The sequence below is a fragment of the Palaemon carinicauda genome, chromosome 30 (genome assembly GCF_036898095.1).
Source record: "Palaemon carinicauda isolate YSFRI2023 chromosome 30, ASM3689809v2, whole genome shotgun sequence".
Lineage (NCBI taxonomy): Eukaryota > Metazoa > Arthropoda > Malacostraca > Decapoda > Palaemonidae > Palaemon > Palaemon carinicauda.
The window spans coordinates 61,673,288-61,690,602 of NC_090754.1; the positions used below are offsets into that span (position 1 = coordinate 61,673,288).

Genomic DNA, 17,315 nt, shown 5'->3' on the forward strand with positions numbered 1-17,315 from the left:
ACAGAAACAAGTATGAGAAATTATTGGTTTACCTAAACATAGGCTGACCTATGAGGCTTGACGGGCTTTCGAGTGTGCATTCAGGAAATCATCGAGTTATGAATGAGATCCATTCTCACAATGCGTTGTAAGTCTGATTTTATACACTGCACGTAGCATACAGTACTGTATGTACAGTTTTGTTAATTTGTGGGTTAGAGATCCGCATAGCATTTAAATAAAGTTGCATTTACTTACTCGTAATGCTGCTGCTCACAGCCTGATGTTTTCAAGCCACCCATGCTTCCTTGAACCTGACCTTCTTGCCGTTTCCCTCTCGGCACATCGCAATAATGAAAACAAACATCCATGATAACTTTATAGCTAACACACGTAAACTCTCTTTGCATAAAAATTCTAATAGTAAAAAGGATTAAAAGGCAAATATTTTGAAATTGGATTATCGTGTGATTGAATACTTTTCACTTAGAAGAATTTTTATATCAATAAAGAAAATACAGTCGGCCATTGATATTCGTGGGTTCTATCTTCGTGGATTCAGCTATTTGTGATACAGAGATCCATATAAGGAAGGGGTACAACCAAACCCATCCGCACTACATCTGCCTGCTTTGAGACTATCCACTGTATTTTCAGGAACAAAGGGTTTTCACTTTCTAAATCATACTCTACCAATAACATATATCAAAGACAATGAAAGGTTGATATTGATTGGTGCAGATATTTGAATCTGTCCGTGTCTGGGACTAACTTGGATAATGTTTAATTTTTTCGGTTTCTTTTTTACAGTACAAGAAACTTTCTATTTCAGCCATGAAGGGATATAGGTCCATGATTAATGATGTCCTGAAGCATTTGGATTAGATCTGTTTGTTTCAGGTATTATACTTGATGTATTCAGATCATTTAGTATTAAGACCTCCAGAAGTAAGATGAATTTTTGGGAATTTAGATGTGGTTTTACAGTACAGTAGTTAAAAAAAATCGAGATTTGAACCATTGAAAAACTATCTCTTAAAGTTATCACAATGAAAACACTTTTTCTTTTGGCATCAGCTTTGCCTAAACGCATAAGTGAATTACTGTACAAGCGTTGTCTGTCAAAATATGCTTTGGGGAACACAATATGATTTTATCCCTTTGCCTTACTTCAGAGGCTGAAAGGATTTTAAGTCGAAGATTCTACCTCAATTGTTTCCCATCCCTTCACTAAAACTAGATGAAAGCAGTTTAGTATTTTTTATTTTTTTTTTTTATGCCGTAAAAGCCATAGAGTTGTATTTGGACAAGACAAAAGGTTGTCCCCCTAATGTGTTCTTTTGGGATTAGTGTCCCTTATCATCTGAGGATAAAAAATGCAATGTCTTTCTTAATTAATGATTTTGTCACGGAAGCCCACAAGCAATTAAGACTTGAAAGTGAAGGTACATGATATTAGGGGTGAAAGTGCTGCTTTAATTTTCTGCTCACTGGCATACCAAGTCGGTTTTTGCCAAACGTTATCTTAAAGAGGCATGGTTTGCTTATGAAGATTGCTGACATTAAGGGATTTAGGAAACGGGGTTCAAGTAATTTAGAGTTTAGTCAATTTATTACTGTACATTCCTATCTATGAATACGTGACTATTTATTATTATACAGTGATGCCTCAGCATACGAAAGTAATCCGTTCAGGATACGGTTTCATATGCTGATTTTTTCATATCCTGAGTCGCGTTTTACACGTAAATAGCCTAATCCGTTCCATACCTTACGAAAAGACACCTTTTCTTTCATAAACACGCTAAACTGTAGTAATAAACATGCAATGCAGCCATTTCTATCATTCAATAATTAACCCAACCGTTAAAAACAGCCTAATCCATTCCAGAAGCCACGATGAGATTATTCAATAATGTAGTTATAGCCTAGTTATCCCCTCCAAGCCCTAAGAAAACGGTCCGTTTTCTTTTCTACTGTATAAAAGTTATGGTACTGTATGTAAAGCGTTTGGATCAGTGAAGGTGTATTGTTACCTGTACACCTAAATTAAGGGTTGATACCCTGAAAAAAAAAGGTACAGTTAATTAACAAAAAAGTTGAAACTTACCTTTTGATTGAGACGATGTCCGATAGCGAAGTCGCGGCAGAGGAGGATGGCATAAGGCAGAAAACGTAACAAGTGACAGACTACGTACAATAATTTACACACTTAACACATTAACACTTAAACTTTACGAAATAAAAAAATGGCAGAAATAATTAACACTTAACATTACGTATGGAAAACTATAAAATGAAAGAAAAAATTACTTTAACACTTAACGGTAACATAAAACTTAAAATTGAATTTTTTTTGTCCTTTTTTATAACTTTACGTTTTTCACATTTTCTAAATTTCTTCTACTTCTTCATCACTTTCTTTTTCTGTTTCTTTTCTTTACTTTCACCTTCTACTTCTTGGAAGCTTGTTTCTGCCTACTTTTCAACACATTTCTAAAATGCGTTAGGCAAACGTCATTGCAGTGTTGAAGCGCACGGTTGGTATAAACTTTTTCTGGATGTTCCTTTTCGACGTAGTCTGCCATTTTATGGAAACAGGCGAGAATTTCCTTAATGTCTGACGTTTTCAGAGGTGTAACATCCTCCTCATCACCGCTAGAGAACTGCTCTTGAACAACACGCATTTGCATCGTCTCCAACTCCTTCAAGTCGTCCGTCGTCAACTCCTCGTGGTGCTCCTCGATAAGTTCATCTATATCCTCGGCGCTAACTTCCAGCCCCATGGACGTACCAAGATGTACGATGTCAGCCACCTCAGACCGCTGAATGGGTTCAGGATCGGCAACGATCTCGGCTTCGCCTCCAGGCTTCCCGAACCCCTCGAAGTCTCATGCAGAGACAACATCAGGCCACAGCTTCCTCCAAGATGAGTTCAGGGTACGCCTCGAAACTTCCTGCCAAGCGAGATCGATGAGTTTGAGGCATATCACAATATTAAAATGATTTTTCCAGAATTCACGCAGAGTGAGGTTTGTACTTTCTGTCACTTGGAAACATCTCTGGAAGAGATGCTTCGTGTACAATTTTTTGAAATTAGAAATAACTTGCTGGTCCATGGGCTGGAGGAGAGGGGTGGTGTTAGGCGGTAGATACAGGACCTTTATGAAGGAATACTCGGCCAGGAGGGTGAGCTGGAGTATTGCCCAACACCAGCAGACATTTCATAGGGAGGCGCTTTTCTTCCAAATATTTTCGGACTGTCGGACCAAAGCAGACATTCCCCCAATCAATAAAAAGTTGCCTCGTTACCCAGGCTTTAGCATTCGCCCTCCACATCACGGGAAGGTTCTCCTTGACTTTGTGGGCTTTGAAGGCTCGGGGATTTTCAGAATGGTACACCAGCAGGGGCTTTATCTTGCAGTCCCCACTGGCGTTTGTGCAAAAAAGCAAGGGTAAGCCTGTCCTTCATAGGCTTATGTTCGGGTAGCCTCTTCTCCTCCGCCGTGATGAACGTCCGACGAGGCATTTTCTTCCAAAAAAGCCCAGTTTCGTCGCAATTGAAAACTTGCTGCAAACTGTAGCCTTCCTGCAGAGTCAACTCGTCAAACGTTTTAACAAAGGCTTCGGCGGCCTTCGTGTCCGAGCTGGCTGCCTCCCCATGGAGTACCACTGAATGAATACCAGTCCTTCTCTTGAATTTCTCGAACCACCCCCGAGAAGCCTTGAACTCTTGGGGTTCCTGCTGGGATGTTCCTTCTCCTGCCCCTTCTTCGGCCTGAGAACGCACGAGATCACCGAAAATGGCGGAGGCCCTCTGGCAAATTGTAGTCTCAATGATGGTGTCTCCTGAGATCTCTTTGTCTTTAATCCACACAAGAAGCAGCCTCTCCATCTCGTCATACACGTGGGTTCTCTTGTTGGAGAAAATAGTGACGCCCTTATAAGGTGTTGCTGCTTTGATGGCCGCCTTCTGCTTCAGGATGGTGCCTATCGTAGACGGATTCCAGCCATACTCCTTGGCGATCACACTTAAACGCATGCCAGACTCGTATTTTTTCACGATTTCGAGTTTCGTCTCCATCGAGAGCTTCGTCTTCTTTCCTTCGGCAACATTCTTGGGACCCATGGCTACAGTATTAAGCTCAATAATACACTACGTACGTTATATACTATGTAGTAAACACTGATATAGTACAGTACACAGTAAAGAATGTTTAATAGCGATAACACGTGGCGTACGAATGTATTTAACACTACGTCAAACAAGCGAAAGCACACGAAGTCAATGTTAACGATACCGCAGTCAGAACGAAAAGAGAGAGAGAGAGAGATGAACGCCCGTGCGTAAGCAAGGTGGGATAGTTGCCGACTAACAGGAAAGCAAGATCTTATGGCGGCAGCTAGCATCTGAGTAAGGAGATAACCAATGGGGTGAGCGGGAGGCTGTAAGTGAGTTTACCCAAGTTCAAAGTCTGGCGGCGCGCGCTTTTTAAAATTACTCTCAGCGACGAGTTGGGATCTCGTAAGCTTTTCGTATCCTGAAAATTTTTTCGTATTCTGGGGCATAAAAATCTTCGTATCGCTTTTCGTACCCTGAATTTTTCGTAAGCAGAAACTTTAGTATCCAGAGGTATCACTGTATTTATAATCAACCAGAAGTATCTCAGCTAGATCAAAAGTAACATTTACAGATGATATACAGTCTGGTATATTTAAATTTCTTTAGTAAACAATATTGGCATCCCGTATTTCAAATCATATTTTAAATGGTATGTCGGAAGTAATATAGACTAGATTAGTAATCCATAAGCTTGTTGCATTACTTGTAATTTACTCAAAATCAATCCCTATCTTTCCTTCAGTTGCTCCCCAGTCTAACGGAGTGTGGGAGTCAGCCATATGAATATCAGGGGAGGTTGATAGAAGTAAACAGAATTCTAATGATAAGATTTCTTGTTTTTATACACGCCAGATTTTCATATACATGCCCACCCTCCTTCCCACTGACTCATGATATCAAGAAGCAGAGTTAATTTTGACTTTGAAACTGAAGAGAAAAGAAATATCTGGCATAGCTATTCTGGGCTTCTTTCCACTTACTGCAGAAGGTTCCATTTTTTAGTTGTAAAGGGCATGTATTTATTGAAGGGAAAGAAATGGTAAACTTTTTAATTTTTGTGGGTAAGTGTTGATTAAACTGAACTTCTAGAGAAGCAATAGGAATATCAGGTGAGTATAGAAATAATAAATTTTGTAACTACAGTACTGTTGAATGTTTTTCTATCTATTTTGTATGTCTAAGTTGGAAAATAATTGTTGCCAAATGATAGTAAGGTTGACATTCTTTCAAGGTACTGTTCGAGCGTGTGATCTCATTCGGTATCGTAATTTCAAGACTTTAACTTCTCCTCGGCCTACCCAGTTTTCCTGTGTATCTGTTGATAGTGCGGGAGAGCTTGTCGTTGCAGGAGGACAAGACACTCATGATATTTATCTATGGTCACTACAGACAGGACGATTGTTAGAGGTAAGCTGGTTGTTTGGGGTTCCATTGGTTGTGTAACTGAAAAAAATGTATAGAAATTCTAATTATTTCAATGTAAACATAGTTTTGTGTATGGTTATGGGGTACAGTATATTGAAATACTGTGTTCTAAACTTTATTGTTCTTGTAATGTATTTTTAGTGGTAAAATTTTTCTTAAATTCTTAGAAATTACGGTTATTTTTTTCTTTTCGAAGTGTATTGAATTTATTTTTCCCAAGTCTCCTGTAAGTGTAAATTATTTGTAGAAGAGCGAGTCCTCTTTTATGTGCACTAGTGATAGTATATTTCATAGTAAAAGTACAACTTCAAGGATGGGGGAATTAAAATCCTTACTTTTGGTGCAAAAGCCTGATACAATGAAGGGTCAAAACACTATGTTTAAGCCTCTTTTAAATCATTCAATAAAATACTGAAGAAAAACCTAGGATGTCTGAAAATCCAGTGTTCATATATGAACAGAAGTTTTCAGGTTTTGCTGATACAAGTAGCTGTATAAAGATAGCCTTACGTTGTTCATATCCCATAAAAGTAACTGTAGCCATTACTGCAATATTGTCTTAATGTACCAAGCAAGTTTTTCTTCTCCAATAATGCCTCTGTTTGCCCTTCAGAATAGGTATTGGCAGCAGTTACCATAATCTGATTAAAAGCATATCAGTGCAAAACTAAAATCTTTTAAAAGCCTTTCAAAACAGAAATTTATTCAGTCAGGATTCTAAGTTTTCATTTTACCAATTGTGTAAAGTTGGTATGAATATTGAAATATATTGAATCCCCCCACACATACTCATTAGAGAAAATGAAGCCAAATTTGCAGTTATTCTGACTAGATCAAATATAGTTTCCTGTTAGTGGTTTGTCGTCATCTTTAAAAACTAGAATAATAGTTAGAGGGCAGATATTAGGGAATAATGACTCATAATACATACATATACCAAAGGCACTTCCCCCAATTTTGGGGGGTAGCCGACAACAACAAGAAACAAAACAATAAAGGGGGACCTCTACTCTCTACGTTCCTCCAGCCTAACCAGGGACTCAGCCGAGTTCAGCTGGTACTGCTAGGGTGCCACAGCCCAACCTCCCACATTTCCACCACAGATGAAGCTTCATACTGCTGAGTCCCCTACTGCTGCTACCTCTGCGGTCATCTAAGGCACCGGAGGAAGCAGCAACAAAGAGATGACTCATAATAACAGAACAAAATAAATTAAACCAACTATTTGATTATTTTTTTTTGGAAATTGCCACATTAAATTATAGTATTAATACCCTTCTTCAAATTGATTGCACTTTTATGACATATATATTATGAATAATCCTCATGACCCAATACCCTAATACAGAATAACATTTACTATTACCAATTTTTGTTTTAGATTTTACAGTGATCCAGTTTTGGAGACAGGTCCCTACAAGAATTTGCGAGTATCAGCTTTCAGTTAATAAAGTAATTGAATTTTTAGGTGCAATACTTAATATTAACCCTTTTACCCCCAGGCTTTTTGGAAATTTCCAACCCTTAACCCCCAAGGGGTTACTTTTTTCCCCAGCACATTTTGGTGTATATTTCTTTTAAATTGCTCTAACAGCCTTAATTTTTGTCATAGAGAGGTCAGGTTGGTCTCATTCTCTTGGAAAATGTCTGAATTTTCTCAAAAAATTATCAAAAATATGAAAAAAAATAATTTTTATAGCATTTTTTTGCAAGGACGTACCGGTACGTCCATGGGGGTAAAAGGATGGCTTTTGTGAAACGTACCAGTACGTCCTTTGGGGGTAAAAGGGTTAAGAGATATGTAATATAGTCCTCAAGAACAAACCATTAAAGCTTGCCATTTAAAGATGTCAACTCTGTTTTGGTGAGACTTTATTAAATAGCAATGACACTCGGTGTGTCACACAAGTGACTACTAGAGGGCTTCTTCAAGTTCCCTTCTTCCCATAGCTGCATTGTTTTAAGGCCTTTCACCTTCAAGTTGTTCTGTTTAGTACTGTATCTTCTTTTGCATCTTTTCAGCTTATTTAACTTTTATCCCATTTTCACCTCTCATTATTGTCAAGTTAGGGGTAAGAATCAAATTTTATCTGTAAACTTTACGTTTTGTGTTCTTTAATGGTTATTGAGAAGGTTTTGTTGAAGAAAAGCATTGGTAAATAAGATATATATATATATATATATATATATATATATATATATATATATATATATATATATATTTATATATATGTATATACACACACATACAAACATACATACGTACATATATACATACACCAACTGTGATGTAGGGATCAGAGTTGTGGGGAATGAAAGTGACAGAGAGACAAATTGAATGTGGGTTGAGATGAAATGTCTAAGGAGTATGGCTGGTGTATCTCGAGTAGATAGGGTTAGGAACGAAGTGGTGAGGGTGAGAACGGGTGTAAGAAATGAGTTAGCGGCTAGAGTGGATATGAATGTGTTGAGGTGGTTTGGCCATGTTCAGAGAGTGGAAAATGGCTGTCTGCTAAAGGTGAGGAATGCAAGAGTTAATGGGAGAAGTACAAGAGGAAGGCCAAGGTTTGGGTGGATGGATGGAGTGAAGGAAGCTCTGAGTAATAGGAGGATAGATGTGAGAGAGGCAAGAGAGCGTGCTAGAAATAGGAATGAATGGCGAGCGATTGTGACGCAGTTCCAATAGGCTCTGCTGCTTCCTCCGGTGCCTTGGAAGACCGCTTAGGTAGCAGCAGTAGGGGATTCAGCGTTATGAAGCTTCGTCTGTGGTGGATAACGGGGGAGGGTGGGCTGTGGCACCCCTAGCGGTACCAGCCGAACTCGGTTGAGTCCCTTGTCAGGCTGGGAGGAACGTATAGAGGAGAGGTCCCCTTTTCTGTTTCATTTGTTTGATGTTGGCTACCCCCAAATATTGGGGGTATATATATATATAGATAGATAGATAGATATATATATATATATATATACAGTATATATATATATATATATATAGATATATAGATATATATATATATATATATATAGATAGATAGATATAGATATAGATGTATATACATAGATATAGGTATACAGTAGATATATATACATATATATATATACATATATATATATATATATATATATATTATTTATCTATTGTGGAAGAACTAAGTTTCATAAAAACAAATCATGTAGAAGGTTTTTTTTAATAAATTTGTATTTCCTCAGGTCTTGGCAGGTCACACAGGGCCAGTTGTGAGTTTAGATTTCTCCAAAGTACCTGGAAGTACGATGTTAGTGTCCACAGGTTGGGACAGCTCGCTTAAGGTGTGGGATGCCATTGCTGATACAACTGCCAAAGAATCTATTGTTTTGTTATCAGATGGTATGTTTTAGAACTTTTAAATATGCAAATTCACAGATTGCTTGATGGTTTTATCTTGGTGCGTTAAAAAATAGTATCGATTGTGCCCTTTTATCCAATTATCCAGGGAGGTGAAGAGTGAGAGTGGGAATATTAGTAATGTTATTGTTGTTTTCCAGTTATGATCATTATCAACATTGTTATTTTCTTTTGCATCCATTATATGTACACAAATTTTTATAATTTTTGTAAATTATGAGGATTTTAATTGTTCGTCACTGCCAGCTGATTTCATTAAGGCTGGGGCACAATTGTATTAGTTTTAAGCAATGGGGGTACAATTTTTAAGGAGTTTTTGTTTGGGAGATTTTTCAGTGAAAATTTTGCATTTGGTAAATGCAAAAATCTAGAGGCGATAAGAATTTTTCATGTGTGGAAGGTTGGGGCTAGAAGCAACATTGAAAAAGATAGTGTTTAGAAACTAAGCTGATCTTCTTTTGGATGTTTTTGTTATTTGTTTTCTCTTGTGGGAAAGTTTGTTGGGGGCTCTGGTGAGACCAGATTTTTTTTTTTTAGAAATAGGGTTATGCTGTACTGTTTAATTTTGGTAAGCAACACTGTACAGATAATTTTAATATGTATGAATATTATCATATTTAAGATGGGAGCCTTAATGAAAGAATATAAAGATTTTTAAAATCCAGGATAATTTACTGATTATAATTTTTCTTTCTATTTCTTGGAACTATACTACACCTCTCTTCTTCTAAAGAATAAAAGTGTTTGAAAATTACAAGAAAGAATGCCATTACTCACAGTGTATGTTGCCATAAAGAAACTTTAGTTTTTAGGTATGAATGTTTATCTAATTTGCTAAGCCAAAGATTTGAGTATCTATTCTTTTGTTTGAGGATAAGCATAGTACATTTATCGCAATTTTCAAGGGATTACAAATTATACTCTTGTATTTTCTTGTTTGAAGAGTTAATAGTTCCACTTCCCATTTCAGGTGTTTTTGTCACTTTTCGACCCGATGGAAAGCAGATAGCTGTGGCCACGATGGACGGTCAAATCCAGACTTATGAGCCTAATACAGGAAAGCAGCAGGGTAGCATATCGGGTAGACCTGATCTTGGAGCAGGCAGAGCGGATGCAGATAAAAATACAGCAAAAAAGAATCTTCAAGCAAAGTAAAATGAAGAGAATGTTCTTTTTTACTTGCTTTATTTAAGAAAACTGAAATTTATTCAGTATTTGGCAGTGAAATTCATTTTACTTTGTTCCTACGCAAATACAAACCTTCATCCTTTAATAGGAATATGCTTTCAGTGAAGCTGGATACGGCTGTTAAAATTTGACGAGGTGGCAGTACTTAACTTGAATGCAACAGGTGAGCTCAGGCTACTGAGCTCTCACTTTATTTTCAGCTGCTGTATAGTATAGGTGTAGTTTTGACATCCTAGTCTGGCTGTTTTATTGATTTGCTTTCTGTTTTAGGTAAATGTGTTGGAAATTTGTAATTTGGAAGGAATATTTAGTAGGAAGGAAGTAAGATTTGCATTGTTTCCTGATAACTGTAAGTGTTATAATTTTCTGTGCAAAGCTGCCTATATCCATAAGAACATTCTTGTTCCTGTTTTTTGTTCATTCTAGGGCTAGTGGGCTCCTGTGATGACAAGGATGATTTAATGCTAAGGAGATTGGCATTCCTTAGACATAGAGTACTCTGTCGGAGGAAGAGTGTTTTCTTTCTGCAGAGTGTAAATTGAGGGACACCGCCCTTTTTACTTTCATTAGTCGTCCTATTCCCAGAAAGTTGCTAAGGATGTATCCATTGTTTGTGCTATCTTCAGAGTATCTGTGGCCTCTTCCCCATAAGATATCCTCATCAGCCTATACAATCATTTAAAAGGAAAACTTCAAGATCCTCCTCCTCTGCTTCATCTTCATGAGAGTTATCGCAGCTAATTTAGAGGAGAAGAAGTCCAGGAAAACCGATTGATAGGGGTTGCATACGCATAAATCCTACTGTTAAGCTCCCAGTGGAAGAGACTGCGGTACTAGGATCCTTTCTTATTTAATGTTGAGAATTGTCCCATAGTTGGAAAAAATATTGGCCCACACTACACTAGGTAGATGTCAGGATACTCAGTTTGGGTATTTACTCAATTTTTGCATGCACTCAGGTTTGTACTGGGGATGTAAGTGCTGATATTTGTCTCAGTGGGAAGGAACATCGGCTCGCATAATCCTCGTACGGAGATGAGCACATAAACTGCTGGTTGGGATAAAGGTCACCTCCCTTCTTTCCCCCTTCCTGGACAATTTCACTCTTATGGGAGAGAAGGAATTACTACATGCTGAGATTTGTCTCTTATTAGGAAGAACATCAGAACGTGCTGCTTCTGCACCAGTTTCTGGTCCTGTACTCGGAGGAATGCTTGCAGAAAATTGTTCCATAACAGGAAGAATTGTCAAAACAAACAACTCTCAGTATCATACCGAATTCAGTGCCCTCATCTGAGCGCTGCTACTTTTCTCAAAGGCATAAGAGGTAAGATCCGAGAACATTGTTTCTTTGCTGGCTTCGTGGGACAATCAGACATTCTTTTCCTACAGGTGAGGAAACAAAAGTACCATCCTGGATTTGCATGCACAAAGTCAGGCATATTTGATCTACCCCAGCTCTAAGAAGAACCAGCCAGGCTGCAGTTCTTGAAGATAAGAATTGTGCAAAGACAACTAACCTTCTCTGCCTATTACCTATTAGAGTATATCCACAGATCCCTACAGATTGTTTAGCAAACATTGCTCTTTCATAGGGCAAGAAACATCTTGTCCAAGATGTCATATCCGCTACACGTATATAGGTTTTTCCTTACAATCTACTAGTCCCTAGCAGTGACCTAGCCTAAAACCTACCTAGTGTTCTTACCCAGGTCATTAAGAGCTTGATAAAAGTCATCACTTTCATTCGTATGCAGAATCCAAATGCTTTGACATTTCCCTGGAAAGTGAAGCAGGAAAGAGGTTTGTATTTGTGTAGGAACAAATCACAAACATTTAAAGTAATTTGTATTTTTCCCAAGTCCCTTCACAACCACCCCATAAGTCCTAGGTTTAAGGTCAAAGTGGGAGCTCACTCACCTGTCCAGTGGGCGGGACTTATCGCCCCCCCCCTCCCCTCCAGCTGACTACCACCACTTCATCAAGTTTTAAAAGCTGTATCCAGATTTCCTGAAACACTCCTAATAAAAGACTCAGATTTGTATAATTAGGAAAAATAAAACTTACTTTAAAAATTTGAGATGTTGAAGGATCTTGCCAAGATAAAAATTATTTCTTATTTTTGAAGATAGATGAAATTAATTTTGGTAGCATGATGTTGCAAGGGTAAAGTGAATGTATTACTGAATCTTGAAAAAAATATATGTTCATTGATTTTTAATGATGTCCCAACAGGTGTTTCACTACCTTATGCTATTCTTCGGATGGCCAGTACATACTTGCGGGAGGACAGAGTAAAAATGTGTGCATTTACAGCATTGAAGAAGAAATACTAATCAAGAAATTTGAGATAACACAGAATAGATCTTTCGATGCCATGGATGTGAGTTTGCTTTTGTGTTGAGGTTCCGTAAAATTTTATGCAATATGGATTATTATATAATAGTATAGAATGTCTTTCTATTTTATTGAGAAGTACTTTGTACTAATGTATGAAGACATATGGCAACTCTTCAGTATAGCAGGTAGTATACAAGTGATCAAAAGTACATTTACTAAATGGCTTAGTAATGGTTGTTAAGTAATAATATTATTTGATGAATGTGTAAGAAATACCATAATTTTATAGTTATGAAAGTAAAAATCTTTGTATTATGCCATTGCTACATTGTTAAGATGCCAGATGTTTAGCTTGTCATATGTATCAAAATTCATGAAGCCAACTTAGAAAAACAAGGGATGAGACAATGCCCATTAGTTCATGTCACCCAGTGGACTTAAGACATTATTAAAGGGTCTTTGCAACTTCCCTGGTATTTAGCTGCATTAATTTTTCAACTTTCTACTCTTTGTTCTCTTCTATCTTTCTGCTATCTTACCTTTCTTTATTTCAACCTCATTACATAATAGCTGTTTGTTCCAACACGAATACTTACCTTGAACTACTTTCTTAGGAGTTACCAGTAACCTCCTCTCTACCGACCAGAGTTTTATGTAGTTTACCCCCCCACCTCGTTTTCTAAGGAGGCCTACCCCCGGCATTAAGGAATGTGCCCCGAGGGTAGGCTTATCGTAGGTCGATGTCCGGCCGGGTCAGCCTCATCAGTAAGTTCTCTGGTCGCGACAAGTAAACACGTCGCCCTCGTTCTCTATCGATCCTTTGTGTGCGTTCTAGTGCCCCACGTGTTCCCCGCGTGGTAACTTGTGTTTTCCAGTGTACTTTTCCCGGGTGTTCCTGTGTGTTCACCTTCCACCCATGTGCTCACCCAGTGTATTCATTGATTCCCTTCGTGCTTTGTCTTGCGTTGTGTGCATTATGGAGCAAATCGGCCGTTGTCCGGGGCCAAGAGCCGGTAAATCGTGTGGAGCGTTCCTCTCCAAGCCTGAAGTGGATCCTCACTCCCTTTGCTCCTCTTGTAGGGGAAGGGTTTGTTCGTCAGCAGATACATGCCCCGAATGTGTAGACTGGAGCGATATCCAGTGGGTACGGTACGGTACGAAAAAGAGAAAATCGGCGAAACGTTCCCCCAGGAAAGCTAGTGTTACTTTGCCGCTACCATCACCCAGTGAGCGGTCCGACAGGGCCTCTGTTTCGCCGTCCCCCACACAGAGTAGGGGACTAGGTAAGTCTGGTGTAGAGAAAGAACAAGGCGTCCTTCCCCAGGAACCTAGTGAAAGTGCAGTGACGATTGCAGGCCCTTCTAGGGCTAGTGAAGAACCCAGTAGTGCGTCCGGAGAGTCGGCCCTTGTGCTCGGGGGGCACGCGTCCTCCGATGACCCCTTGTGGGGTAGTAATACGGTGTCTGTATCTTCGCCGACCTCGTGGGCCTGTGCTTCTGGGTCTTCGTTAGGCGGAGACAACCAAAAGAAGTTACGACCTTCGGGTAATGATGCCTTCGGTTGGAGGCTTCCGAAGGCCTTGGCAGATCCCTCCCGAATCTACTGTATCTGTAGCACCTTGCTCAACGCTACAAGGAATAAACATGGCGGAGATGATGGCGCCATCTAGATACTCGAATAGTAACGGAGGAAGGGTACCTTATTAACGGCTCCCCTTTGTTTTTTTGCCACTTTCCCCCTTGAAGCGTAAACGCTATTCGGGGTGAAGATTGCTATGTGGCGTGTCAAGAATACGTCCTCTGATATTATGCGATATCCTTAAAAGGAAACTTAGGGATATTCGCGCCAGGAGTTAGAATTCTGGAGACCTTAAGGTAAATTCTCTAGAAATATCACTGTAGTCAAATATACTCTAGGAAGCTACTTAAAGGAATCTTCCATCAGGACGACATGGCCTGAGCCCAAAAAAGACATTTGATACTTCCTATCCAGATAATTTCTTTGACAATATTTCTAAAACTTCTTGCTGCTCATTTAGAATTGTACATGTCATTTGTTCCTACATGTAATTCAACCTACAGTATATACCTTTAATAGGAGTATGACAAAGCTGAAATGGCCATTAGACATTTAACATGGTAAACATAATTGATTGCCAAGTGACAGGTAAGTGCCTTCCATCTGGCAGGTAGAACAACCTTCGCTTTGACCTCAGCTGTATACACATGTACTTTGCTGTGTCTCTGTCTTGGTTAATTCTTATTTTTTTTTTTTTCAAAGTAGATCATTGCTTACTTTGATGTCCACCTCTAAGTCAGACATTCTCCTTTGCCGAGGTAAGGAAGGCTGCCAGTGCAGTCGCTGCATGAGCAAGCTGGAGATGGACCCTCATTGCACCCTCGAGCATGATCGCCACAATCGTCTGTCTCATTCCCCATGAGCAGAAAGATCTTGCACATCTCCCTCTACTGTACTTCTCTTAAAGATGAAAGTCTTGTGTTTCTCAATCTCACTCGCCATGAGAGATGAATGCTCCTACCCCTCGGTCTCGCTTCCCACGATACATGAAGTTTCAGTCTTCTAGGTCTCATTTTGAGTAATGATCCAGATCCCCTCAAGGAAGACATAAGTCCTGAAAGCGATCCTCTAGAACACATAATTTGTCTCCATGATCGCGCTAGCCCCTGTCAGGCGCTACAGTTAACTCTTGAAAGTCTTTCTTGGGGCACCTTCATGAGCTGTGTAGAAACTGATCCTCATCCGCATGTATTGGAAAGAGATATTATATGGATTCCTCCTTGAGAGGTTTGCATGGAAAAGTTGTCTTCCCAATGGGAAAAGTTTAACAGTCATAGGAAGGAAAAGGCTAAGCTTGATTGTTCCCTGCCAACAGCTTCTTCTTTGAAAGGAGGAAAGAAGGTGAAGCATTCTTTTTCTAGCCCTGAACTTGGGCTGTCTGTTCCTTCGTTATCGGAGTTTTTTGAAACTTCGATAACAAAGAATGATGGCCAGACCTTTGTTCGTGAGTTTGTGTATGTGATATCTCCTGCCCTTCTTATCAAGGCTGAGAATTCCATTAGTGATCATGATCCTGTATCATCTGCTGCTTTACAGATTGAGGATCATGAACCAGTAGAAGTACAGTACCCATAATATTTCTGGAGTTTGAGAACTTTATTCATTCGCCATCTCTTCCAGAGAGTGTTTTGATTTACAAGCATTTGATTATGGCAGATGTAGGGAACCAAGGAGATTTCTCATTGGTTCTAGAGGTTTCCCTTTATACAGGTAATAAAAGTGTCTACAGTGTACAGGGAGTCAGTCTATGAGTGCCCAAAATGTGTCTCCCCTTATGCTTCATGACTATGGAGAATTCCCACCATTCACCCTCAAGAACTTCTAAGGTAGAAGCTCTTCCTGTGACCTCATTGGGCCCTACAAATACAGCGTCCTCCAAAAGGGGAGGAGGGTAACAATCTTCCTCTAGAAAATCATTAAGCTTCCTTGGTAGCCCATGGAGTTCCATAGACTCAGCTTCTCTAAAGAAAGAGGTTGTAACTCTTTCCCTTATAAAATATGTAATCAAAGAGATCACCGGTTTATGTCTTATTGTGCTAGTGCTAACCTAGCGGTACATCTGCAGTCCCACAAACAATCTCCCCGTAAGCTTTCTCATAAAACTACGGAGATGCGTCTGCAAGTTTATCCACATCAATGCCCCCATGCATCCTAGTGCATGTGGCCCCTGCTGAATGCATGGTTGCCATTAGGCGTGTGCATAATTCTTGAGTGGTGTCTTCTCCACTACAGTATCATACTTGGAGTATTATGACAATCATTCATCAATGAATTACAGATCCAATCCTCCAAATTATGAGGAAGAATTTGCAGTGGTAGAGGTTAGGCCTTGACCTCCTCCTAATGACAGCAAAAGTGGTAGGGAGCCTTATCCTTGTTTCTTGATGTGATTAAAGATTGCAGAAATCTAGTAACCAACAGCCATTGGCCAAGAAGGAGATGAAACCCTCCCTCCCTCTCTACTGTTATTATGAACCAGTGTCACTGTTAGGAGAATGTTATGACTTCCAGATCTCCCTCACACTCCTTTGATTATTCTCTCTATCTAACAAGGGACTTCCTCCAATTTTTGGGGTTAGCCAACATTAAAAAAGGACTTCCTCCAATTTTCTGGGGTTAGCCAACATTAAAAAAAGGACAAAAAGGTACTTTTCTTCTCTTACGCCTCCCAGCCTGACAAATGATTCAGCTGAGTTTGGTTGATATTGCTAGGGTGCCACACCCTACCCTCCCTACTGTCGCTACCTAAGCGGTTACCAAGGCAACCGGAGGAAGCAGCAGGGCTTATTGGAACTGCGTCACAATCTTATTTCCTATCTCGTATCCATCATCCTATCACCTAGAGCTTTCTTCACTCCATCCATCCACCCAACCCCTGGCTTTCCTCTTATACTTCTCCCATTAACTCTTGCATTCAGCACCTTCCTCAACAGACGGACAGTTTCCATTCTCTTACATGGCCAAACCACCTCAACACATTCTAATCCACTCTAGCTGCTAATTCATTTCATACACCTGTTCTCACTGTCACTACTTTATTCCTAACCCCATCTAATCGAGATACACCAGCCTTATTCCTCAGACACTTCAACTTGAAAACATTCAATTTCTGTTTTACCATCACTTTCATTCTCCACTACTCCTGTCCATACATAACAGTTGGTACACTCACTTTCTCATGCAAAACTGTCATTACTTTCATTCACTCGGGCACACTATTCTATCTTATTTCTCTTCCTTTGGGTTTTTTAATTTTTATAGTTTTATATATGAAAGATTCTTAAAATATTTTATTCCAAT

At 39.3% G+C, this 17,315-nt stretch overlaps 1 protein-coding gene across 1 annotated transcript in view; it reads left to right on the forward strand.

Moving 5' to 3' along the window:
- The window catches only part of LOC137623213 (periodic tryptophan protein 2 homolog), a 101,418-nt gene that overhangs the window by 58,688 nt on the left and 25,415 nt on the right, over positions 1-17,315 (forward strand). The window contains exons 11-14 of the mRNA XM_068353931.1: positions 5,334-5,509; positions 8,735-8,891; positions 9,880-10,060; positions 12,333-12,480. Of these exons, the coding sequence (XP_068210032.1) occupies positions 5,334-5,509; positions 8,735-8,891; positions 9,880-10,060; positions 12,333-12,480 (662 nt within the window). The remainder of the gene's footprint in view (positions 1-5,333; positions 5,510-8,734; positions 8,892-9,879; positions 10,061-12,332; positions 12,481-17,315) is intronic.